General features: G+C 40.2%; 1 protein-coding gene across 1 annotated transcript in view; it reads left to right on the top strand.

Annotated features, from left to right (window-relative positions):
• SKAP2 (src kinase associated phosphoprotein 2) overlaps positions 1 to 27,379 on the top strand; it is a 128,835-nt gene that overhangs the window by 70,600 nt on the left and 30,856 nt on the right. Inside the window, exons 5-9 of the mRNA XM_063128905.1 lie at positions 2,316 to 2,393; positions 3,536 to 3,619; positions 9,629 to 9,753; positions 10,668 to 10,731; positions 11,170 to 11,292. Of these exons, the coding sequence (XP_062984975.1) occupies positions 2,316 to 2,393; positions 3,536 to 3,619; positions 9,629 to 9,753; positions 10,668 to 10,731; positions 11,170 to 11,292 (474 nt within the window). The remainder of the gene's footprint in view (positions 1 to 2,315; positions 2,394 to 3,535; positions 3,620 to 9,628; positions 9,754 to 10,667; positions 10,732 to 11,169; positions 11,293 to 27,379) is intronic.

Here is a 27,379-nt window from a genome sequence, read left to right on the forward strand (position 1 = left end):
GTGGACAGCCGACTACAACAACACTGCTGTGACACTGGAAATAACAAAGCCCCAATGCAGATTCATTTGAACAGATTGTGCAGTCCTCACTTCCTTTACCAGATAATCTGACTGTCCTTTGCAGGGACTTTGTAGATGCCACAGTCTTCTCCATGTTAATGATGCAGTTTTCTCTCTCTCTCCAATAACCCGAAGGCCTGCAGACGACGCTGTGAGTGACATGATTGCCTATGGTGTCATGCTGAGAAATGATGATTCATGTTGCCCAATGCCAGCCCGAACCTTGATGCCAAGAGCTCTTGGTGATCACTGTAATTTGCTGACAGTTGGGTAATTGCCTGCTTTGCAGTTGCACTCCATCTGATCCTTTGAAATCAGTGCAATGCCTCTGTTAACGACTGGGATGTCGGAGAAAGAGCACATGGGAAGTAAAGGGAGAAAATTAATTACTGTTTAATTATTTGCTGTATTTGTTGAAGTGTAGCAAAGATCCAGTCAGTCTAAAATTGTAAAGCCTAAGGATTGAAAATGTGTTGTATCAGAATTCTGTCTCAGTTCAGCTACTGAAGACTCCAGTGACAGGTGTCCATCAATCTATGATATACAGAGCAACTTTAGTCGGGTTGAGGAGGGAGTGAAGTGGTTCGTGTCAGCCAGGGTCAGGGTTGGACTTATCTTTTTTTCGTCACTGGTGATTCTGTTCTTTTATTTATTTGTTTTTAATTTTTATGCTGTTAGTTTCAGCAAGAGGGAAAATACCTGTGCTAGCTCCAGGCTGGTGTAAATGAAGGGCTTGATCTTCTTGATCTAATGAGGAGCCATGGATCCAACATGTTCAAGGCCATCTCTGACTCTTTCCTGTGGCCTACTGCTGGAGGTAGATCTTTGCCCGCAATGTACTTGCGGCCAGAGGAATGGAAGTACTCCTTGTGACCAGGTCATTCATCCATCGGATGTAGGGGTTTTGGATTGTGTTCATAAGGAAGTTGATTTTGCTCCCAAATCAAAGAGTAAATATGTCAAGAATAATTCATAATCTATGTAAACTTAAATTTTAAGGTAAATTAGTGTTAGTGATGTAGCAAACCTTCAAAGAACTAAAATTTAAGGCTCTCGTGATTAAAGAAATCTCAGCCAATTAATTGATTAATAGTACAATCCTATCTGTGGGTTAGAGGAGCGCCAAAGTCGCATGTTTCCAAGGAATCCAAAGTCCTGCTGGGCTCATGTCAGCAGAGCAGAAGTGACAGAGGAGCGGCATGTTTGCTTTCTTTTTTTGTGTTCTGTTTTTATTTTTTTACGAATTTCCTCCTGTTGAAAACCATGAGGAATAGTTAAGCTATGCCAGTTCCAGGGCTAACATAGATTTGCCACTGTATTGGGGCTGTATATGGGGACTAGAAGGTTGTGGATTTACAGTCTTTCCTGGCATGCCCCCAACACCCACCCCAGCATACCCCATTTCCCCCATCTTCTGTTGTAGGATGAACAAGCCACTGAGGTTTCTGGCCATACAGGGGATCCAAGGTTGGCTCCTTTTTCTGAGGGTGGGCATCCGGTATATCCAATGACCCTTGAGATGCTCCCCCAGAGAACACAGGGTTGCACTTAACTTGATCACATTTTCATAACTGTATTCATAAAATAGGTTTTTCATTCTCTCTATCCTGTTTAAAAAGACATAATGTTGAGTGAACATACTTGATGAAAGGATTTCCACATGATCTCTCTGCCACTGTCGCTTAAAACTTTTTTAGACTGAGCTTGGGCTGCTCAGCAACTGTGAACTGGACTTGTGGAAGAGAGGGCACCAGTGCTTAGTCTTACTTTGGTGGTGCTTGGTTCTCGAAAAAGATCTGGTGGTGGTGGTGGTGGTGGGATTCCAGTTCATCCCAGTGAGAGCTATGCATGTTCAGTGGCCATGGAATTCTGGGATGGGGGAAAGAACAGGGGAGGGGGAATGAGAAAGAGTATCCTGGAAAGGTTGTCACACACGTTTAATCCTAAAAGCAGATGGGCTTTTGTAATAGATTAATTTTCCATATTCTACCATGTGAATATCCAAAATGTTCTTTACATGCTTATGAACTCACCAGAAAGAAGAAATGAGGGCTTACCTCAATATAGAATTAATATATAAGATATATTAACAATTTTGTATTTGGCAAGTGTAATTAATTTGTACTCAAGAAGTAATTCATTTGTAGGTCCCAATATGCAGAGCATACAGTAATAATTCTGTCCATTAGATAATTATACACCAATGCTTTAAAAATAATAATCGTGTGTTTATTTCTCTTTCTCTCCTTTTGCAGGGAATCATTTTCTTCCAGTTTCAGCACAAGACCTTCAGTTTGTTTTAAAGTCTGGATACCTAGAAAAACGCAGAAAAGGTAACTTAATCTGGATAACCAAAATTATGACTTATTTTTTGCTGTCATTAGTAGTACATGGGGAAAACTCCCAGATAACATGGTAAACATATTCAGAAGGTTAAAGTGAAGACTTGTGACTTGCTGCTTTTCGGGAGTATTCAGAAGAACTTGGCCATAATTGAGAGGACTGAAAAGAACTCTTAAAATTTAAGCATAAATGAGAACTTGGTCAACAGCATGAAGATTTGGGGCACAACAGACAGTTCTTGTATAGGAGGTTAGATGTGCTGTTTCTGATCACTGTAGTTCAGATCTGCCAGTGGATTCTGAACTCTGTTCCCCACCTCCCGATCCCTTCCTTCCAAACTGCATGACTACAGTGACCGTCATAGTTTGTGCAGTCTGCACAGCTACTTTCTTACCATAAATGTAGCTGTGGGTATTCTAGCCAATGGGGAGGTTTTTACCCATTCCTGGGACAATTTCTGTGCTCTTCACTGGGTGCTGAAATGTCTTTCTAAAGGCATAGCAATCTGCTTCCTAAAAATACCCATCTTGACTTTTAAGAAAATAATATGGATTCCAGCTTTAGATCTTTGTTCCTTAGTACATAGTATTTTTAAAGGTTGGATCTAGATTTAGGCCCGTGCAACTGGGTTAGTGGAAGAGGACTTCCCCACCCTTTCCTTGTCTCCAGCCCCCTGAAAATGTTACACAGAGGCTTCAGAAACATGTGGAATGGGGTGAGTCCAAGACAGCTTGGCCAATCATATTTATTTTATTATATTTCTGTACTGCTCAATAGCTGAAGCTCTCTGGGCTTATGGTAGTTGTAGTCCAAACTATCTGGAGAGCACCAGGTTGTTTACCCATGATGCATTATACCCAACTTTGACTACTTTTTAATCCTTCCAAGAAAAGGAAAATGCCCATGTAAATCATATATTTACCTCCGTAACTGCATTGCAGTACTGCAGATTGCGAAACAGTTATAAAGTTGTATTAATTAATTATTCAAAACATATATCCCACTTTTGCTATAGATTCAAGTTGTCTAATACAAAATATAATAAAACTATAATGTATAGCTTATGCTACTGCTTAATTTAAGTGTTTTTGAATTATATAGGTAGACTAATCTAATATTATGTTAATGGCAGACCACAGCTTTCTTGGCTTTGAATGGCAGAAACGTTGGTGTGCTCTGAGTCGAACAGTCTTCTACTATTATGGAAGTGACAAAGGTATTGTAAAGGTTATAGTTTATCTTAGAATGTGTTTTAGCAGTTGACTGTTTGCAGACCTCAAGGATCATGCTGTTGTTTTGATGCATACCGGATTTACGTGCAATGTCCCTGGCCTTCATATAATGCTTACTCTGTTTCCAGATGGTGTAAATATACCGACTCTGCTATATGTTTGTCTTATCTTCTCTGTTGTTTCCTTGGAATTTCAGATAAGTCCTTTGTTCTGAACTTTGATCAGTTTTCAAGATGACTTAGTATTATCCTGACTCGGTTTCCTTCAGTGTTTCTTTCTTTTTTCCCTCCCTCTCCCAACCCCAAAAATGGTTTCAGTGTTTTGTATCTGTTTACTATCATCTTGTCTCCATTTAGTTCCAGCTGGAACTAATGGCAATCCTAAAATTTGCAAGGCATTCCGAAAACAGTTTATGTTGTTATAGAGCTATAAAGTTTAAAGTGTTACTTCATTCTGTGTTGAAGCCACAAAGTGCTTTTCCTTATAAAATTAGGGTGGTCTGAAATCCTATAGCTCTGAAATTTGGTAGGGAAGATCTCTTAGGTAAGAGGTACAAGCTATCCAAATTTCAGAGAATTCAGATGAAAGGTGGTTGGCTTACAGCAGTTTGAATAGTGGGGGCATTTGGAACTTATATGTTACCAGTGCACAGTGACAGTTTCCACAAGGGACCACAGTGGGTGCTGCCCCTGGCTTTCTACAGGTCTTATACTCTCCCTCCAATCCTCCTGTATCTTGCAATTTAATTTTTTAATAATTAAGACTGGGCAGTAGCCAGCTGCCTCCAATAGTGCCCACCGCCAGCACTTCCATGTCATGCTGCCTAGATTCTCCTGTTTTTCAGCATGTGCAAAAAACAGCCAATGCTTGCAAGAACTTCCCTTCCACTGTTTTGAACATGCTCAGTGCAGCAGTGATGAAACCAACAGAGTTGACAGTATGGTTGCAGCAGGATCTTCATTTCTCCTATCTTTAGTCAGTTTGATGGGGAGGGCGTGTATTTGTGGTCAGAATCCAGGCTGTGGGTTTGGGAAAAGAGCAATGAAAAATGTGGGCTTTACCTCTCTGTTGAATCCCCTCTCCTTACTTTTATCAAGAACGAAAACACACACTAACTCATAAGCAAGTTCAGTCTATGAGACTGTACAATGTTTTTTCTGCTTAGATGGCACAGAATTCAAGACAAGTGTCCCAACTTACTTTGGAGCATTGTTGAATTTGTAAAAGCCTTAATTCTTGTCTAATAATAGAACTTCATATAATAAAATTTGGGTCTCACTGATTCGCTTACAAATACTGGAAATGTGGTGCATCAGTAATCCAAATTATGAGAAAAATCTGAAAATGAGACACGTTCTTCTTTATCTCAAAAAGGCTGACACAAAGTGTAACTTCAAATAGTTGCTACTTCAAGGCGACACAAAAAGTACAAATCTACCATGTACGTATTTTAAAACATTCATACCAGGGGTGGGCAACTTGTTGCTCTCCAGATGTTTGGGCCTACAGCTCCTATCAGCATTCACAATTGACATTGCTGATGGAAATTGTAGACCAAAACATCTGGAGGGCACAAGTTTCCCACTCCTTGCCTTTTCTTCTAGGAGTTCAAGGAGGCTAATAACAAAAACAAAAATGGAACAATTAAAATGTCCATTTGATTTTTATACTGCTTTCTAAACAAATCCAAAATGTATTTTAAAAATCACGTGTAGTAAATACACCTATAGTATTTCTTAGGTTTTAAAATTTACATTTTGGATTTGTTCAGAAAGCAGTATAAAAATCAAATCCATGGATATTAAAGGTCAGCTGTTCCTGTATCTGAGATGTTTATTGTGTGAATGTTCTATGTGTCTCTTGAGCATGAAGTCTCATCCAGGAAATACCCAATCTGATGCTTTGCAAACATCCCTCCGCTGGAGGATATTTGGTGGAGTGCAGTAGCACTAATTGTATAAGTGCTGCTTGAACAGACCATTATAGATTTGGAAAATAATAGTCGACAGGTGAAGATAAAGAAGTTTGTCTTTGAATAGCCACACATAGTTGGCCTATAGATTAAGTCTCCTCTTTTTGGTTTCTTTGTGCGGTGAACTGTGATGAAGTGAGACTAGAACAATGGCTGGTTCAAGGAACATGTGCTACAACTTTTCCCAGCCTGGTATCCTCTAAATGTGTGGAACTAAAAATCCATAATTCCTAGTCAGCACGGCCCACATGTCTGGAGGGCATTAAGATGGGGAAGGCTGGTGTGTTCAAACAGTTCAGAAGGCTCACACAGGTGAGTTGTCCTTCAGTGAAAGGTGGAAGACTTTTCCTGGGTTTTGCCCAGATCCACCTCTCAGAAATTCCCATCTCTCTGAAGCAGAGGTTTTGAGAGTAAACATGGATTGGCAGTTGATCCATGGTTTTCAGATTCCCCCTCTAGTAGCATTGATAATGGGAACACTGTATGAAAAGCAGTTTGAATGTGGGAGATTTGAGTTTAGATCTCCCCTCGTGAGCGGTGAAGGTTATTGGGGACCCTTGAGTCACTTTCTTTCAAGCTTTAATAGAGTGACTCATGAGCATAAGTGGTGGGGTAGCACTCCAGATCACTAGGCACATCCTCACTGTAATGAGCAAAGCTGCCGTAGCATGCTCAGTCTCCTTTCTAGTCTCTCTTTCTCTTCTAAAGAATAGGAGAGACCTATGTGAAGCTTTCATAATCCTGGTCTTTGTTAATAAGAAGGGAGATAGAGACTGCTCTACATACGTGGATCTCTCTCTCTCTCTCTCTCTTTGCATTCTAGCCTTAGCGAGCTACTGAATTCTTAAGCTAGAAGGGAGATTGAGAAAGCCACATGTGTAAACTCCATAGCGCTGCCTTGTTTTATGGAGGCTCTATTTGTAACCCTTCTCTTCTTCCTGGGTCCAGGCCTAGATGGGTACCTGAAGTAGCTAGCTCTCTCTCTCTCTCTCTCTCTGGGTTTCTTTTTTTGGGGTGGGGGGAGGTGACACAGTTAAGGGGAGGAAGGGAGCTTCTGCAAGCTATGTGTGTGAGTGAAGCAACAGCAGTTTGGAAAAGAGACAGAAAGAGACAGAAGCTGTGAGTGTTACCTGATGACTGAAAGCAACTTGGGGAGTATATCTTTGGATACATCTTTGGGGAGTATATCTTTGGAGATCTAATGTAGGGTAGCAGATCTGGTACCTGGCTGGAGGGCATATGTTGTGTGCCTCCACTTACTTATCTTTTGTAACAAACCCTATATTACAAAACACCATAAGCCCCCAGTGATCTCTCTCCAAAGGAAACCAAAACTTCCTGCTGCTGCCCTTGAAATTTCTCACTGTGCGGGGAACTGGAGAACATATAACATTATCATTACAGCTGCTAAAAGAGAAGCATATTTTGAGATTTGGAGACCTCGTCAGCTTAAATGTCCTCTGGTCAACTCTACTTGCATAATTAAGTTAGTACTTAATTCTTTGTATTCTGGCTGTGATGTGCAGCAATATAGAAATGACTGTAAAAGAATTCCTGTGTGGGGAGACAACTTTAACTATATAAATGGGTAATCAGTAAAGGAAAATATTTCTCACATACATTTAAGGTACCAACTTTAAATGATTTTGCGTCATTTTTATCTTGATAGAATAGTTTGGTGGTTCTTTTTTTTAAAACCGGTTTGCAGATGGGGAGGGGTAGAGAAGTGCTACATTACTTTTATTATTATTATGCTTAGCAACTTCTCATAAAGCAGAGAAAATGTATGGGGCAGTATCCAACACTGCCACTCCATTTATGCTATTAATATACCACTGGCATAAGTGACTTATAGCAGTATACCAATTAGCATAAGCTGGCGTGATGGATTTCCTTGGGAAAACCCATTGCACCAGCTTACTCTATTGGCATATTGTTAGAGGTTGTTTTTGCTAGTGCTATGTCAATAGGGTAAGCAGAGTGGCAGTGTTGGATACTGCCCATGTTCTTCTCTTTCCAAGATACCATTTTTGTGTTTTGAGACACAATATGTATACCTGCCTTGTACAGAACCCCTGTGCAACACTCGTTAATTCTCTCTGTATGATTTGCTAGCTCAGTTATGCCTAGAATGTTAACAATTTCCAGCAAAGCACCTTGGATTCTGTCTTCCAAAATAAAATACGGAAATCAGTAATACTCCTTTGCTGATATTATTGCCCATTCTGCCACTTTGTTCTGAAATTGATATTAGAGCATCTGCAGGATTTGCATAAATAGTGGCATTGAAACCTTTATTGGATATTGCACATTTTCAAACATATATCCATAAGCCTAGATAAGGCTAGAAACATGTTGATTTTAAAGAAAGGGGAGATTTTATTTTCTGTATTTTAAAAGTAACTTCTATTCCACCCATCTAATGCCTATGCATTACACAGGGCATCTATATCGCAATATCCTATAAAACAATGCGTTCATTAAATCAGAGGTCATAGGTACAATATAACTTTTAAATAATACATCAGGTACTTAGCAAAGCCTGCCAGAATAAAAATGTCTTCACCAGCCAGCAAAAGACAGCCAGAGAGGGGGCCACTTGCTCTTCATGAGGCGAGGTGTTCCACAGTATTGGTGGCACCAGTGAGAAAGCCCTGTACTATAAGTCACTATACTGTAGTGTACTATAAGTCACTATAAATTCCAATGGATCAATAACCATTGGGAAGACAAAAGTATGACCAAGGCAGAGACCATGGATAAAACACACCCTTTCAATAAATTGTCAGATACTTAACAAAGCCGAGATCTTGCAGATTTGGCACCTCATATTGATTCTTGTGGAAACTTGCAGAAACTTGCATGTAAAAGAACAGTTCGAATTGTACTCTATGGCAGAGATCAATTTAGAATTAATACAAGATGTAATCAAGATTATTTGGTATTCATTTCCTGTATACATGTTCACATATTTTTCTTTTAGTTCTTGAATCCCACGTAGAACACATAATTTATAAATGATGTCCCACTGTTTTTTTTCTTTCCAATGTACATTACTTTGCACATATATGCCCATGGAACATTATACCTAGTCATTCAGTTCTGTGAGAATGCTCTGTAAATTATCCTAGCTTGCTTCGGTTTTGTCTGTGTTAAATAATTGTGTCATCTGTAGGCTTTGACACTTTTTAGTATTCGCCCCTTTTCACAAACCATAAATTAATATTTTAAGAAGCCTGTGAAAAGTCTCCAGACAAATTAACCATTTGTCCTGAAGACACATAAGGAGAGCCCTGCTGGATCGGACCAAAGGCCTGTCTATCCAGCCTTCTGTTCCCTCAGCAACCAACCAGATACCAGTCAGAAATGCCACGGAGCCCCCAAGCCGTTCACGAAGCACAGCCTTTTCAAAACGGATTCATATTCTGTGTTTTAGTTTGTTTGAACAATTGTCATAATAAAATTCAGCTTTTAGAAGCCATAGTTTCTGTAGGTCCTACCATTTTAGTCAGTAGGTGAAGAGCGCCTTGTACAGTAGCTCCTAACAGCATCTGGAGTTTACTTTATGAGATATGATAGTGGGGTAGATGTAGCAGGGAGATCAGCAAGTTCTTCTTCACTGGGCAGGTTTTCCTACTGGTTACTGAACCAGAAAGAGACACTGATTTATGGGGAACTTGTCTTGCAAGTTCCAGGTTCCAGTTCTTGGTTCTCCCCCAGGTACAGGAGTCATTGCATTCACTTCACATTAAGTAAGACCATCTGTAAGCATCGCCCTGTGGGATTCTGGAGGCAGTCTTCTTAGGAATTGTACTTTGTTTGCACCTTCTTTTTAAAGGAGAGTTTTATCCTCCAAATCATCACCCAAACCATTCAGCTAATAATACCTAAACCATTCCTTCGAATATTCATGAAATGGAGAAAAAAACTAAAACCAAAATCTGAATAAATGATAACCTGCTGGACCATTCACATTCAGCATTGCAAATGAAGTTCTATCTTTGCTTTTTATCTCCGACAGACAAACAACAGAAAGGTGAATTTGCTATAGATGGCTACACCGTCAGAATGAATAATACCCTGCGGAAGGATGGAAAGAAAGATTGCTGTTTTGAAATTGCTGCTCCTGATAAACGCATTTATCAGGTTGGACTTTTTATGTCGTCTTGAAATTAAATTGATAAAACTGTTACTGTTCCAGTTATGGAGACATTAACATTTCAATAAAACAACCCCTGACATGTTAGAGAAGAAGAAAACCCTTTATTTGCTTACTCTGTACATTCATATAATAGCATTAAAAAAAGATTACACTCTAATATTATCTTTTTGGATAAGAACAACCAATACGTCATTTTTATCTGTTGGTGCCTTTCACTGCTTATATTTAAATATCTATTATCTAATAGGTCTGCCTGATTTCTTGGGTGAATAATATTGTAAAATAATTGGATTTATATATTCTTTTTTTCTTTCTTTTTTTAAACCCAAATGTTAAATATGTATTCTATTGCTTATTGGATTGGGAGGGAAATCAGAGTTAAAAGCACATATCAGCTATGCAATTCAAGATCCATCAGCTCAGCATCAAACTGGAATGTAAGTTTAATAAGTTTTAAATATCTGAGATTGCAGTTGAAAGCCAGTTAATTAAGTTGTCAGGTACTGTGTTGGAATCTGACAAGAACATTTTTAAGAAAACTATACCCAGCAGTCTAAAGAAATTCATGGGTGTCTTCTAATTGTCAAGGGCAAATTTTGTTCATCAGTCCTGCTTTTGACATTGATGAAGAGAAGCAGCTTTTTTTTCCTGCACAGCTGCCAGCTGCTGATCAGAGTTCCAAATCCATCATCCTCTGCTTCAATTACGTAAATTTGTCAAAATTAACTGTACATTATAAGAAGCATCCTTGCAAGAAAAAGTACCAGAAGACATGTAAAGAATTACTAATGGTGCCTTGAAGAAGTGACAAGAATGTTGTTTTCTTTTCATTACTAAGTCAATGCTGGCTATATTTTATGCTCATAATTACTCCTAGTAAAATCAAGTTTCTGAACAGTTTACAGCTGCAACTCCCAAAGAAGCTGAAGAATGGGTACAGAGCCTCAAATTTGTACTACAAGGTATGCCAGTTGGTTAAAAGAGTTGCTGTTTATAATGCATGCTAGAAATCAAAGCTTTATTGCTTTCTAACAGATTTCTGTTTATTGATCTCGGAATATCACTGTGCTTTTAAAAAAATGCATTTCCTGTTTTTAGATAAGGGTGTGTGAGAGTGATTAAGGAATCCTCTGCACATTTGGGAGTATGTCCCATTATACACAGTTGCATTATAGAAGTGCTAGCTAAATAAAAAATAGCACTCACATCTTTATTTCAGTGGAATTTCTAAACAACTCACTGGGAAAAAAAGGGCGTTGCATTGGCTTGATTTTTAAATTGAAGGGTATTGAATGTATTTCTCCCCCAACAGAGTTCCTCATATAATACAGTAAACTGATGTGGCTGGGGCTATTGGATGGATACCTGTTGTATAGCTGCTCTTGTATTCTTCTTAACAGACCTAGGATCTGAAATTATTCCAGAGGACGATGAAGAATATGACGACATTGGAGAAAGTGGCAAGCTTCCTCCAGAAGTGATAACAGAACCAATAGATGATGACATTTATGAAGAACTTCCAGGTATTTGGGGTGTTGCAGAATAAAGATATATCATGGAGGACTGAAGGGACAGCAAAAGCTGGTGATCAGAATACAATGAGTCAGGTAGATGTTGGATGTAGGAAAGCTGAATTTGGAACCCAGCTCAACTACATGTCCTTGGGTGAGTCATATTGTGCCTGTCTCAGTTCTGCTTAGTCGTCCATGAATGATGCTAGACAGTTGTGGCATTTAAAGAAGAAGTACTAATGCTATTATTATTTTTTACCAGGTTTAGGAAAGGACTATTCAATTTTGGCTAACAAGGGCATTGACATTAGGCAGGAATTGTAGAAAAAATGATCTCTTGAGATTATTGGCTCATTAGCATTTTCTCTGCTACATAATTTTTTAATTAAAATATTGACATGCCTTACAACTTTGTCCCACCAACTCACTCACTCATTTTTCTTTCTCGATTCACTGTGTCATTAGCATCAATCGCGTATTCCTCATATTCTTTGTTGTTTCTTAATCCATGATGGTATAATCTCTGGAAAAACACATCATCATCATCATCATCATCTCTATACCACCCCATAGCTGAAGCTCTCTGGGCGGTTTACAAAAGTATGGCATTTTAAAAAAGAGGCTCTGGTGAAAACCATTCTTGAATCAGATAATGTTGTCAATTTGTAGGCAAGCTGGACCTTATAAACTACCTAAATGTTTGGTTTCTGTTAGGTATTTTAGTTTCTTCAGAAAATAACATAGCTTGCATTAAATTCTGTATATAAGGAAAGGGGAAAATGGGGGGAAACATTGTTGTTCACAGATAGCTGTAGGACTTTAGTGCTTATTAGAAGTATCAAATACTTCAAAATATTTTGTGCTGTTCATAAAAAGTTGCAGTTAAATGCTGTGTGAAATTAACCCCTGGAATAGATTAAATAACTGGAGATTCAGTAATGCTTTTGTGTACACAGGTTTTGTCACCTTCCCCACTGAGCAATTGGTGTATCCCCACATTAATCTGGGGTGGTGGCTAAAGGATTCCACATCTGCCAGTCCATGGAAGTTTATGCCAACCTTTCCCCAACCTAGTTCCTTCCAGATGTGTTGGGCTACAAGACATTCTCAGCTGGAGGGCACCAGATTTTTTTTTTGGGGGGGGGAGGCTTGTTTATTCCATAATGTATTAGTTTTTAAGGTTCCATAAGACTCTTTGTTTCAGAATTGCTTGGAAGTTACTCCTTCCGAGTTGCCCTGTAGTCTACAGATTTTCACTCTTTTGTCTTAAAATTTCAGCTTTTCTACTAATCTTGTGTCTTCCGATTACTATCTTCAGTACCCATTACCAGCATATTTGTTCTGTCTCTCCACATCCCAAACCCACTGCAATTCTTGCAATTTATTCTTAGTTGATGAGTTCCTGCATCTGCCTCACTTTGTTGGAGATTGCCCTTTGTTCTGACCCAGTTACCATATACATCAACGTGCGAATGTTCTGTGCAAACAAAAACAACACTGGCCTGTTCACCCAGGACCAGCACAGACATAATGAAAAAGCCTACCCCTCTGCAGAGCGACACCTCTCTCGTGCCACCTAGCCATGGTTAAGGCAGATCTGTGCCAACCCTGGGTGAGAGTAAAACATGCATTTGAAGTAATATTTATTTAATTTATTGATTACATTTTTCTACTGCCCATTAGCAGTGCAGATTTAAAACCACAAAATACAACAGTGTCAGATAAATTTAAAATATTAAAAGTTTAAAAAGGCAATATAAAACCAACTAAGCTAAAATCCAGAGGAAGCTTGTGTAAAAAAGGTATGTTTTCAGGAGGCATTTGAAAAGATGTTACATTTCCCACCTCCAGAACCTCACGAGGGAGGGCTTTCCAGAGGGTGGGTACCACTACAGAGAAGGTTTCCAGACAGTGTCCAGAAATAAGTTACAGGAATATTTTAACCCAATTTAGAAATATGGGGACTCAACACTGAAGAGAGCTGCTGTAGAGATTAGCTCTGAGCACTTCCACATTTTGTAGATACCATGTTTTCTTATAGCACCAGGAAGCTATGTATAATTATCTTTTTTCCAGATAGGGTGGAACAATTACAGACTGACAAGTAGTACCAGTGTGCTAGTCTGATTCAAGGCATAGCTTCTCCTGGAGCAATCCAGGTAGTAAGTCCCATGATACTCAAAGAAACCTTCTTCTGAGTGGACATGCAAGGACTGCATTCTAAGGCTCTTGAAGGGAAGTGTGGGGCTGCTTCCAGTTGAAAGTAGAGGGACTACTCTATTGATTTCTTTCACCATTCAGGGTGCTTCCAGTTGAAGGTTTTATTGTGTCATCATGCTGCCTCAAACATGGGGTTTGATGGAAGGTCCAGGTGTTGTAGTCTTCCATTTGTATCCCTCCCATGTTTTCCCTCTGACACTTCTGTCCCTTTTTCTTACCGCAGAAAATCTGCTTAGGGCTGGGTGGTGAAATGGAATAGTTGCACAATGCCTTTTGATTGGTAGCATTAGGAGCCATCCGTCTGAAAGCATCGTTAAACAAATCCTTTTTTGTAAAGAAGGAGGGCAGAGGAATGACTAATTATGTTCTGGTTTCAATGTAAATGTGTTGCAGTTGACTAATATCATCCCAACCAGCACCAGGGCTGTTTCTAGACAGAGGGCTTCTAGCACTAGACAGAGGGCTTCTAGCACTAGCACTAGCTATCAGAAGGCATTGTGCAGCTGTTCTGACTTTTCTCATTGATGGATTTTCTGCATTATGAAAAAAGATGGGAGAAGTGGTAAGAAAATTCTGGAGGGTCACGAGTAAAACCTGGCAACATCTGGAACCCCCGTAAACTTCTGTGAATGAGGTTGGTGCCATAAAAGCTTCATCTGGAAGCACCCCAGGATTCTGGGCTGCCTCTACTACTTAGCCAAACTGGCATTCCAGAGTCCCTGTGCTCTCACATGCATTGTCACACCACTCATTTTTCAAGCAGACTTCACTTCGGTTACTCTAAGCCTTGCCTCGATTTCTAGAGGACAACCATATCTTCATCCCTTTTCAGGTCAGGCCTAGTTTTGCATCCAAGCATTGGCTTCTTCCAGAGAGTTGATCTACCTACAGTCAGCTGAGTTGCCTCTTCATAAACTGCAGCACAATTCTAGCCCCATTTATGGTAAAAGCAATGAGGTTCCTTAAGAAAATGAAGGGGGTTATCTAGGGTACAGTGAGACTAGGCTGGAGTATAAGGATTGCACAGAAATGCAATATCAAAGTGCTGTTTCTAAACTAGACTCAACACATCGTAATGGAGTATCTGCCTTGAAGGTTGTGACATTGGTATGAAATCTGGGGTGGATGTTCTTCATTTCATGCTTGGATCAGAGCTCAGCCCACACACCACCACCACCTTTTTTCAAATGTAGAGAGAAAGGAAAGTGAATCAGCTTAACATCTGAAGCTAGGTCTACTGAACATCTGAAGGACGGCCCAATGTTCTTATGTCTGCTGAGTGCTTTGAAAAGTTCTGGAACTCTATTTGTCCTTGATCCAAAAGAACTGTGTAATGAATTCCACACACTCAAGGGAGCCCAGTGGATTCTTTCCCTCTGCCCCATCCCACCAAAGAACAGCCTCCCTCCCCATTTTGAAACCAAGGGAAGTTTCAGAAGCTGTTCGTGATATGCCGTATTGTGAGTGGGGCAGATGGGGATTCTGCCTTTCAAAAGAGAGAAAAAAATTGCTCCAGACACATTCAAGCCCCCGGTTGTGCTTAAAACTCTTCCACCTAACATAGCTATTTAAATACTGAGTAAAAGGCATTACAATTCAGCTTTTGAATACAGAACATCATAAAAGTTGATTTCTCTACTCAAAGTGTTCTTTACATGATCCATCTGTTTTCCCAACATGTATATTTTCAATCACTGGTTCAAATCATACAGTAATTGCTCCATTTGTCATGGATTATTTCAGATCACTTTTGTCCTGAGTTTTGCTAAGTAATACTTAGCTTGACCACCATAATCTACTCTATGCCTGGAGGAGTCTCCTTCCCGTTTTCTTTTTAAGAAATGTTCCCAGGGAGTATTACTTCACTGTTCACACTGACCTTTGCAAGATTTCAGCCCCAAACCCCAAATGTCAGCAATAATTGGACTTTGGTATCAGTCACAAATGTAATAAAACCTGTGACATTTGCAGCTTCGGTCCATAAGCGTGTTTGGCTTCAAAGCATCTTGCTGCCAAAAGATGCAATGGCATACTCATCCCCCCAAAACAGTAGCTTTCATGTAATTTGTGATATAATAAACCACATTTCTTGTGTGTGTGTGTGTGTTTTGTAATATCCACAAAACCTTTGTGGCTTGATCTCTTTCCCCAATAACATTCAGAACAAGAAACAGATCAAGTTGCCAATACAGTTCCTCGCTTCTGCCCTAAAGCACAGTGGGGCATCTTTGATACCTGCCCTTTTGGAAGCTACATGGAGCAACTTCCTATATATTGTTGTGCTGTTTATACATTTTGTACACGTATAGGCTTGTCTGCACAATTGGCCCCTCATGCTATTTTTTTCTTTTTTTTTTTGCTGGGAGCTGCCACATCCTGCTCAGCCCCAGATCATGCTGCAGTAGCTGCTCCCCCAAGCAGTGTTGCTCCTATAGGAAACCAGCTCCTCCCCTGCTAGTGACCATGTGGGCCTGGCCAACTTACATTACCGGAGCAGTGCAGGAAAGAGCCATATATTAGAGAGACCTTTATGTGTAGGCAAGTAAGTTAATGCTTAAGTAGCATAGCTTAGAATTTTGTTATTTTAAAGCCTTTTGAAGACTTTCCCCCTCAATAATTTCAAACTGATATTTGCAAATGAGAGAGAGAGAGAGAGAGGGAGAGAGGGAGAGAGAGATACAGTTTAACTTTTAAGAAAGCTGTTCAGAAAGGAACTATGAAGCATCACATTCCCACAAATTGGCTTTGTATTAAAATGGGATATCTTATTACTAGTACTGATCAGTCATTCTTTTTACTGCTTTGGAAGGGCCAACACGAAAGTATTTTTTGACACTCTTGATTTGTAAAACCAATATGATGTGAATGCCATGTGACAGAAGTTGGCTGCTATTGTGAGAAAGAGAGTCCCATGTTGGAAAGTCTTGTCATCCTAGAGAGACAAAAGTAATTTTACTTCTATCGGAGCCTTTTCACTGTTGACTACATTTTTGACAGCTGCTACACATTAACAACACTTTGTTTATTCATGAATATCTTCAGCACATTATGTGCCTAAAGTGGAATGTTTCTTAATATCCAAGCAAAGCTGTCTTCTACCATAGCACTCCTTTCTGTGATTAAGACGCAATGCTCAGCTTAAGAATGTTTCATTAGAACCTACACTCCAGAATATGAGGCTCTTTAAGCCAAAAAACCAAAAACAACCCTGTTTTATTATAAATACTTTACATATTTTTGTGTAATCTGTCAGGGTACTTGAGGCACTCCTTATTTTTAAAAGGGGGGAAAACAGTTAAATGTCTGTAGGTACAAACATTTTCATGGTATAAAAATATTTTCTGGAATCTGTGCAATGCTAAGTTTCTCCATTCGGTTAGTGACTAGTGCCTACATACAGGGGTTCTTTAAACGAGCAATTTATAGCACGTTCCTGACTGGCCATTCACAGATGTGGTCAACTCCTGTGGTCCCCCCGCCCCAGTAATCCTGTGTTCTATGACACAGAGATAATCCGGCATCTATTTATGACAGAATTTATTCCTCTACTAAATGGCACTGCTTCATTGCAGCCTGTTCTTTCCAATGGCATTCCCTTTTCAATTCAAAATCAGTTGGTTGCCATTGGTTGCTATCTAAAGGGGCCTGTTTTGAATACAAAAATATCTGAGACCTGGTAAAGCCTGTGTGTGTGTGTTTTCTAATGTAGAGAACATCACAGTCTGTTAATATTGCATAGTGACATTAAAACAGCCTTCTCCAACCAGTTTCCCTGTTTTGGAGCTGCCATCAGCCCCAGCCAGCCAGCATGGCCGATGGTCAGGAATGCTGGGAGTTATAGTTCAAAACATCAGGGGAACAGCAGGATGGGGAAGGCTGCAAGAAGGATGGAGCATGGATTCTTGAAAAAGGATGGGGCAGCTTTTAGTGTTTAGATGCTCACACCTCTGTCTATTTAACCCATCTCATCTGTGCAAACCATACATTTTCAGAGATACAGAACTGCTATTGTCGTTCATGCATTTTCTCTCTCTCTCTTGCCAGTAAACTGCTTTTCAGGATTTATAAGCACCTTTGCACTTACATGCTCAAATCAGAAATCTCTCAAGATGTCCAATCAACACGACTATGATATTTATGGGCGTTTATGTGATTGCCTGGCAGAACTTGGATAGTGTCTGTGTCATCACCTAATGACATGGCAGAATTCTCTCTCTTTGCATACCTATGCAGTTTTGTAACTATTCTAAAAGGTTTTATATAATACAGGGTAGTATTTGATAATACAGTGTGCCTGTTTGCATTCTCCTTCCCTCTTTATTGTTTACTACAACTTATTAGATTGTAAGCCTATGCGGCAGGGTCTTGCTATTTACTGTGTTATCTGTACAGCACCATGTACATTGATGGTGCTATATAAATAAATAAATAATAATAATAATAATAATAATAATAATAATAATAATAATGTGTTATTTAATGTAGCACATTTCTTTTCCTTCTGACCAAGCATTTGCCTGCTTGACCACTATAGTGCTTTGTAGTTATTTAAAAAGAAATAAATAATAATGTAAGGCTACCCATTTCTCTGCTGTCATATATTATCATTTGAAGCCCCCTTTTTTGCCTCTGAAAGAAGGGCACATATTCCCCCCTTTTTTAAGTAGGCAAGATTTTCTATAGTCCAAGACTTCTCTCCCATTCTGTTTGTACAATGATGTCACTACTGTTAAGATTGGGGCTACTGCTTTACTGGTAGAGAAATATATGCCTTTGTAGCCCTAAGAAGGAAGTCTTTACCCCATTGCCCCAGGAACTTGTAAAAGCCCTTTACAGGCAATCTAGAAGTCCAAATATATATATATAATATATTGTTCAAACATATATATATATATATATATATATATATATATATATATATATATCACATACACACATATTGTTGGACTTCTGGATTATTATTAATGTATTGTAATAGTATTTTTACCCTGCTCTTCAGCCAAAAAAGGCTCTCGGAATGACTTACAACCAGATGTTGCAGCTTGGAGATCTCCCATTCAATTTTCCAGCCATGCTTTTTTCAGGATACCCTATTCCATTAACCTCCCCCCCCCCCAGTTTTCTTTGTCTCCCCTTCTCAACAGCGTCCTGTTGCCACTGAGCAAACTCAGTCCTCATTATGTTGTTTTCAGCGCTTCCACACACACCCTTTCTTTGAGCTTATTTCTCGAAGTCTCTGTGTGTGTGTGTGTGTGTGAGAGAGAGAGAGAGAGTGTTTAGGGTGGGGTGGATGGTACTTCTGCAAAGGTTCTCAGGGATGTAACCTGTTCATACCTCCCCCTTGTGCATGGATGGTGCCTTCTTGGCTATGCAGGGATTGGTCTGTTTATAGTTTTAATAATAATAATAATAATAATAATAATAATAATAATAATAATAATAATAATTCATAAAACCAATATTCCACACTCTGGAACCCTTCCTTCATGGCCCTGTCTTGGAAAAGGTAACATATTTCTATTTGTTACCCTTACATCTTTTCTCTATAGTTTTTAGTCTCGATGTAGCCTTGATCAAGATGTCATTTCCTCAGGCTCTGGCAGATCCCATCTTTCACTTTCTGTCTTCCTGTGTTTTGTTTGGCTATGGTGCTATAAGTACACACGTAACACGGCCCTAATGCCAGTCTTTTTAAAAAAGAAAAAACGCAGATGAGAGAAAAGCAATTTAGGGGAAGGGATTTTGAGTGGAAAAGTGGTAGGGGTTTTTAATCTCTTCTCCAACTACTATTTCTTCATGTTGGAAGGGAGGCTCTCTGTGGAGATGAACCATTTTGAGCAGTGGGATAGTGGTCAGGGAAAAGGTAAAGTACCCCTTCCTCCTGTTGCGTCCCCTACTCAAAACCCCTTCAAAGCCCTTTCTTTCTTCTTTGAAAGAAAATTGCATGTTTGTAATGACCTGTCCCCTTGCACTATGTTAAGTGTCATGTACAATGATAGTGCTGTACAAATTTAGTATTGTTTATGCATAACCTATAGTTAGGCCTTAAGAAAGGGATGTTGTGGCGTTTTCCGATCTGTAAGAGAACCGGCTCCTCTTTGACACCAAAGTGGTAACTAAGAAATCATTCTTGCTTGTGTTTACTGTTGTTTAAATCACTTTTTTTTTTGATGGTTGAAAAAGAAAACTGGCATCAACGCTCTGTTATATATGTACTGCTAGCACTTTACTCAAACAAAGCACCAGAAGACAGAAGTTGACAGATGGGAGCTGTAAGAGACAGTGGAAAAGACATCTTGAAAAAGGCTACAGCTCAAAAAGATGCTGCCAATTGTTCAGATTATCCATTGAATCATATCAGTATTGCTGCTAGTCTCTAAAAACTTAACACCAATGGGCTGATCCTGCTCTTGAACTTGTATCTATAGATTAGATATAGATATAGATATCCCTCTTAAAGGTTTCGCTTGGGAGGAATTACTAAGTGTTCTTCTTGAAAATAGCAAAGAAACACATAAAGAATTAGGTTTAAGCTAATGGGCTTTCCAAGGGCTGAAATTAATTGTAGGGGAATAGCTGCTACGCAATAACGTGTTGGTAGCATTCTAACTCCATCGCAAAGACCTGTATGTTATAAAGGGGCTGTGACTGCCAGCTTAACACAGTAGTTGTCAGAACTTGTCCAAGAGGTACAATCCAGTCTTCTAAAGTTGAGCCAAAGACGAATGCTGTCAAACTGAGAGGTACACCAGATGCCCCTTTTCTGTGGATATGTGTCTTGCACAACTTAGATGGTATAATGCAAACTGACAGCATATGTTCTTGGTATGTGGGGTGGAGTGAGGGGGTCACGCGATTGAGTTATAGAAGGGAATCTTTAATTTTTTGTTCATTCTGCATTTTCCTCATACATATTGTTTCTATAATATAAGTTTTCTAGATGAACTTTTAACCCACTCATAAAGTAGACAATTTTACTGTGAATAGAATAAAACACTAGTTAGTTTGTAGGACGTGGCAATTTTAAGCAGAAGGAAAATGGCAGCAAGGTCTAATGATATTGACACAGAATGAAAATATGGCAGTTGGTCTCTCTGGTTGAATCTCCTGTCGCTGTGCTGTCAGCACAGAGAATGTATAAACATCAGTTGCTTAATATGGCTAAAGCAGCTAGGAGAGAGAGAGGCATCTGGGAACCAGACCTTTCCACGCCAAAAACGGCATTGTGTTTCCTTTCACTCTAGTGGACTATGCTGAAACTACTTGCTTTGTCTCCCTGCTGCTACCCCCTCCTAAATTCAGAAATAAATACTGCTAACGGAAACAAATTTCATTATTGTAAACCCACAAATTATCCACAAAGTAGGAGATGCAGGGCCTCGTTTTGATGCTATCTATGTTGATAACTCACATTTGTCACCATTAGAGATATTTAGCATTTCCAGGAATGCCTTTTAATATGCATGGGAGACAGCACACACCATGAAGGTGTTTTGTGGCATTCTGTTAATATTGTGCTTCACACAGAGAATGTTGCATTTGGCTAACTTTTCTTTTAGTGTGTGTGTAAGGCCAATTATATATAAAAATAACTGTCATAAAAATGAACACATATTTCTAAAATGCTACGGATGTGAGTGTAGGGTATGATGTAAAGCAGTGATGCAGAAACTCAGGTGAAATGGCTATTTGGGGCCCTCTGGAGCTCCCCAGGTAGCCATGCCCCTTCCAGCCGCTGCCACTTTCCCCCAACCACCTATCGTTTCGTGCTTTCTTGCCTTTGCCGTTTCCCCTACCCCAACCCCATTCTAAAAGGCTGGAATGCCAGGGACCAACAAAACAGGGCATGGGTGCAACAGCACCCTCCCACCCCTGTTCTCCAGCAACTGGTGTGTTCAGGCTTCCTGTCTCTGATACTGGAGGTTGTACTTAGCTATCAGGACTAGAAGCCATTAATAGTCTTCTCCTTCAGGAAAACTGAATTTAACGCTCAGACTGAAAGAGCTTGAACACCTCTGATGTAGGGAAATAACATGTTGGGGAAGAGCTTCACTTTCAGTCTCCAGCCAAGTGGAGAACCCTGTGCTGCTTTGTCTTGTGTGAATGACACAGCAATGGCCAAGGCATTGACCCTGATATTTGAACCACATTTTATCCACCTGTTTTTTGCTTGATTTATTGGATCAATTGGATTTGCCACTCTTTTTAAACCTGCAAATTACATTTCAGTTAAAGGTGTTTTTAACATCCAGTTTCAGAGTTCCTTACAGGTTCAGGTCCAAGGTAGGATGCAATCTTCTGTCAGTGCCTCAGACACACTTTTATTTTATTTTATTTTATTTTATTTTATTTTATTTTATTTTATTTAAAAAGGGCTTAACAGTTGATACCCAACATGTGAAAAATCATGGATCATAAATCCCTGGAGAGCAGCTGCTTGGGAGAGAAGCAGTTAAAATTAATAACGGCCATGCTGTTCCTGTCTTTTTCTTGTGGTTTCCACCTCCTTGATCTCCACAGGTCCTTCCTTTTAAATCTTCAGCCAAGTGGACATGTGCCAATCCAGTGATTTACATGCTAGTACAAGGGCTCCAGTGCATATGTGGAGGTCCCCCATCCACAGGATTTTCTCTCCTTTTTTTGATGCATGGATTAGCTGTGTGTCCTGAGTTACTCTCTCCATTCAAGTGAATGTGGAGGCCTGCATTTGCAGGAGCCTAGGAAGTTCGTTCAGAGTGTGAGTTGCAAAGTAAATTAGTTTCAAATGCCAAACATCAAAGAGACAGTTACTTGATAAATTGGGCCAAAGGTGGTTTTAAAATTTGAGGTATTACCATTATTAAGATGGCAAGTAGTTTGTGGCTTGGCAGACAGCAGATATGCAATTCCGCTACATTCATAACCCAATAATAGAGATGGGTTGGCACCTCCCTACCTGTATAAGAAATAAATGGCCCCTGTATCCATGAGTCTCACAAATACAAAGGCCTGGAGCCTATGTTGCATGCTGCTTGCGTTTCTCATTTGCTGGATGGACAGACTTTCAAGAATGAATGCTTGAGCATCCAGTAATCATGACAGTCAATTTTGAACATACCATGGACTCTTCTGCAATGTGTGTGCCACTAACAAAGGGATATGATGATGACCGCTTAGAGGTATTTTTAATTATGTTTGGGGCTATATAAATCTGTTAAATAAATAAAATAATAAATCGTCATCACTTTCAAACATAATTTAAGCACAGTACAGATACTAAAATACAAATCAGTTCCTGTCAACAGGTACACAATCTAATAGACACAATACAAAAAGAAAAAGCAATGGGGAGGGAAGAGAAGCGAGTGGAGCAGCTGTTCTTTCCATGGCTGATGATGGGACCAAGTTGGTGTCCTCCTTCCTGTGAAGTTCTTCTAGGGGCAAAGGGGGCAGCCTCCCAGTGGCCCTTGGTCTCCTGGCCTTCCCTTAAGCACTGCAGACTCAGGGCACCGGATGGCATAGAACAGGGGAGCCCAACCCTTTTGGGTCGATGGGCATATTTAGAAGTGTGAGAGTGTCATGGGCAGCTTCACAAAATTACGGTCATGGGTAAGGAGCTTGCCTAGGGTGACCATTTGAAAAGGAGGACAGGGCTCCTGTATCTTTTAACAGTTGTATTGAACAGGGAAGTTCAGCAGGTGTCATTTGTATATATGGGGAACCTGGTGAAATTTCCTCTTCATCACAACAGTTAAAGCTGCAGGTGCCCTTCCCTCTTTTAAATCTGGTCACTAGTATAGCTCCTGCACTTTAACTGTTGTGATGAAGAGAGAATTTCACCAGTTTCTCCATATATACAAAGCTGTTTAAATATCCTTGGTAACATGTAGTAAAAGGGACTAAAATCTGCTAATAAGGTTTTGTTACAAGCTGTTACGCCACATTCCACATGATAATCGTGCGCATATATCCATGCTTGTGTTCATGACCTTTAGCTACACTCATGGAACTAATAAGTTAGAGGAACTTCTCTCAAGAGGGCATTATAAAGGTCAAAACAAAACCCAGCCACTATATCTAACTGCTATATGTTTTGTTTTTGTTTTTAATTTCTAAAAGTAGCCATATTACTATAATGCAGCATTACCAGCAGGTATTATGAAACTTTAAAAAATTACCAAAGCTCTAATTGGCCATTTCTCGCCTGGGCAGCTATACAGCCCTATAAAGTTGATATGAACTATTGGCACAATCCAGACAAATATAATAACTTTTTATTTTAATGAGGAAGGTTAAGCATGTGCTTAACTCTCTCCCATTGACACCGATGGGACTTAATTGTGCTTTCTTCTGGCTGAATTGTGCCCCAGATTTCCCCCCTCATTTTTTCACTATTATTATTGATATTATTGTTACTATCATTGAGCTGTATACTGCCCTTCAGCATAGCTTCCAGAGTGTTTTATAAAACATACATTTATATGAAGTTCTGTACAAACTGCTACAGATCTGACCTAGGTTCTGGAAGCAGTTAAGCTGCTTTAAAATCTCTTGAATTTGCTTCTCCCATCACCCCTTGCTCTAGTCTGGTCAGTGGAAAGTGGACTTAAGGAACAAGTTTTTCTTTCACTTAATTTTATGGGGCTTGCTTTCCTCAAGACAGAGCTACTGAACACAGGCATTTATGTAAAGCTGTTTTATGAGTAAATAATTAGTACATGGAAGATTTCCTCTTCTTTCTACCTCATCTGACCCGTCTCAGTAGCCACCTTATTTTTGGCTTTGTTTAATTAACTTTGCTTTGCCTATGTTGGATCAAATGATTGTCTTACATGGGGTAATTATTTCAGAAGTGCCAGGAAACGCTTTATTCTAAACCCTGCTGATTGCTTTTTCAAGAGATGTGCCACCCTGCAGAGCCAGCAGGAGCTGAGACTAACCATGCCTGCTGATGGCCTAAGACGTCCATGGAAATTCTGCAGATCTCTGGCCACCCACAGAGAGCAGTGGCACTTGCCTGAAAGTTTAGTGTTTCCTGAGTCTCCTTTATTCTGCCACACAGTCATTCTCTTTACCCCTTAGAAGTCAGAGAGAGGACCATACATGTGTGTGTGTTTAGATTTATGTCCTGCTATATCCTGCTATACATCCCTACTGTGTTCAGGGTAGTAATAGCCTTTATTAAAACAAGATGACAATATTTAATGCCCGTCCTTCTCTCTCTCTCTCTCTCTCTCTCTCTCTCTCCCTCTCTCTCTCTCTCTCACACACACACACATGAAACAAAACTATTGGTTATCTCCAGCCGCTAAATGGCTGCTCAGATTGAAAAGTTTTGCCTCCTTTCCAGAAATTTTAGATTTTGGAAAGGAGTTATACACTGCAAAGCAGATGCCCAGAATTGCCTACATTGTTGTGTGAATGTTGCATATAGAATGACTAATAAAAGCAGTGTTAATGGATATAATACTTTTGTACAACAAATGTATATTGAAGTAGATGGCCCATATAGAACATCGTAGAGAAAAATATAGCCAGGAAGGATGAAATAACCCCCCTTGACCAAAGCAGACTGTAGGAAAAGAGATCTACCTCTGGAGATCTACTTTTTGCCCACCCTTGGTCTAGATCCTGCATGATCCAGAGTACAGCCTGCATGGTCAGAGTTGTAGATTGCCTACACATGTAGAACAGTCTCCCTGCTTCAGCTCTCCTCTTCAAGGATAGCAGTACTACATGATCGGGATGTGACAGAAGGGGAAGGCCCAGGGAGCTCCATCCCATTATCACCCTCATGCCTGAAGGGGGCTAGGAAATGCTTCTTAATTAATGCTTTCTGTTTTCCCTTCCTTTGATAATATTGGCTTCAAATGTCCAGAGAACAACCATGAAATAGGGGTGTGCATTTGGATGAGTACTGAGCCAAATTGGGTCACATCAGAGCTTTGGTGCCTCTCTGAGGTAAAGCTGGTGCCCTCCAAACCATCCCAAACAGAACTGGGTTTCGGGGCTTCAGAGGTCCTAGAGAACTCAGATTTGGGCTGTCCATTTGATAAGAGTCCCCAAGCTCTCCATATAAGCAGCACAAGTGGGAAGGGAGAAGAGAGGGTATAGTTTTGTAACTGACAGCTTTAGCTTCCAATCATGGAATGTACCAGGGCTTTCCATTTTATGTCGAATCATAGTGCTTTGGGAGGGTTGTAGTGTCAATTGAGGAGAAAGCAAAAGGAAAAACCTCAACTTGTTCATCATAACTCCCTAAACCCTGTACTTCTCTTTTGGAAATGTTGCAGGCTATTTACCTAGGGGCACCTCTTATGATGTGTGCTATTTTCTTTCAAATTGCTTTTAAAAATTCTCTCAAAATACCTATTTGTCTGAAATTCAGCAGGCTTCTTCCACTCCAGAGGGGCTCTGATGCCTGCAAATTCCCTCACCTGTTGTGATAAAGTAAAGGAATTATAGCTGTTAGTTAATATCCCCTCTTTTAGTAAATGGAGCTACATGAAGTCTCAAATTTTCTGAGACAAGGCTGTGGATCTCAGCCAAAGCAAGTCAGGTCTGAGCTGAAGCAATCTGCTTTCTGAGGTGTCAAAGCAGGATTGGAAACTAATCTTTAGTGCACACCTCAACTATAAGTTCTTTTGAGTTGGGTGAGCATTGATGGCTGGAATGGCTGGTGGGGTGTGTGAGGTCATTCAGCAGCTAATTTAAAGAATGCTGTTTGGTATGTTGATGATCTTTTTCCAAACACAAGCCACCTAAATCTTCAGCGGTATGACATTTATCCAAATAAATAATCTTAACAAAGAAATGGAAGAGCCAGGCTATAATCTTGGCCCATCAAAGTTGCTGGCCAAAACCGCCATTGAATTTTATAGGACAATTGTTTTATTTTCAGTCTCCACTAGGGAAGGACCTTTTATGTTTTGTACATCAATATGCTTATTTTAATATATATTGTTCTGACTCTCCTTCCCCTCCTTCCATGACACAACATATGGTTGCATTCATCGGATTCCCAGGTGGTCTCCCATCCGGGTGCTGACCAGACCCAGATGTGTTTAGCTTCAGCCAAATACTTGCATCATGTGCATTCCAGCTATAGCCCTCACCCTAATCATCTAAAGTAGTGGTTTCCAAACTTTTTCAGGTAACCGCCCCCTTGATTCCACAAACTCATGCCCAGTGCCCCCTACCCTACCCTATAAAATCATTATTCAGAATAGCGGTTTTCAACGACCCACTAAGGAAGATAATAACAATAAAATTCTAAGAACAGGTTTGTAGTTTGGGGGTACTCTTAGACCTATTTCTGTTGTTGGAGGCTCAAGTAGCCGCCACGGCTCGGAGTGCCTTTTACCATCTTCGGTTGGTTTGCCAACTACGGCCTCTCCTGGACAGGGATAGCTTGGCCACGGTAGTACCAGCATTGGTAACCTCAAGATTGGTTTACTGCAATGCGCTCTATGTGGGGCTGCCCTTGAAGCTGCTCTGGAAGCTGGAGCTAGTGCAGAATGCTGCAGCTCGGCTGTTGCCTGGAGCTGCCACTTTCCAGCATGTAACTCCTCTGCTGAGGGAACTGCACTGGCTGCCTATTCGCTACAGGGCCAGGTTTAAGGTTCTTGTACTTATGTACAAAGCCCTAAACAACTTGGGACCAGGATACCTGAGAGAGCGCCTTCTCCCTTACCAACCTGCCCGGTCACTGAGGTCATCCGAGGGCCTGCTCCTGGTGGTTCCACATAGATCCATCCTCCGATTGGAATCCACCAGGGGAAGAGCCTTCAGCGTGGTGGCACCCCTCCTGTGAAATTCCCTGCCTCTGGAGATCAGGCAGGCTCCAACCTTGTACTCCTTTCGGCGCCTCCTGAAAACATCTTTACTCTGTACAGCACCA

The sequence above is a fragment of the Elgaria multicarinata genome, chromosome 1 (genome assembly GCF_023053635.1).
Source record: "Elgaria multicarinata webbii isolate HBS135686 ecotype San Diego chromosome 1, rElgMul1.1.pri, whole genome shotgun sequence".
NCBI classification, from domain to species: Eukaryota; Metazoa; Chordata; class Lepidosauria; order Squamata; family Anguidae; genus Elgaria; species Elgaria multicarinata.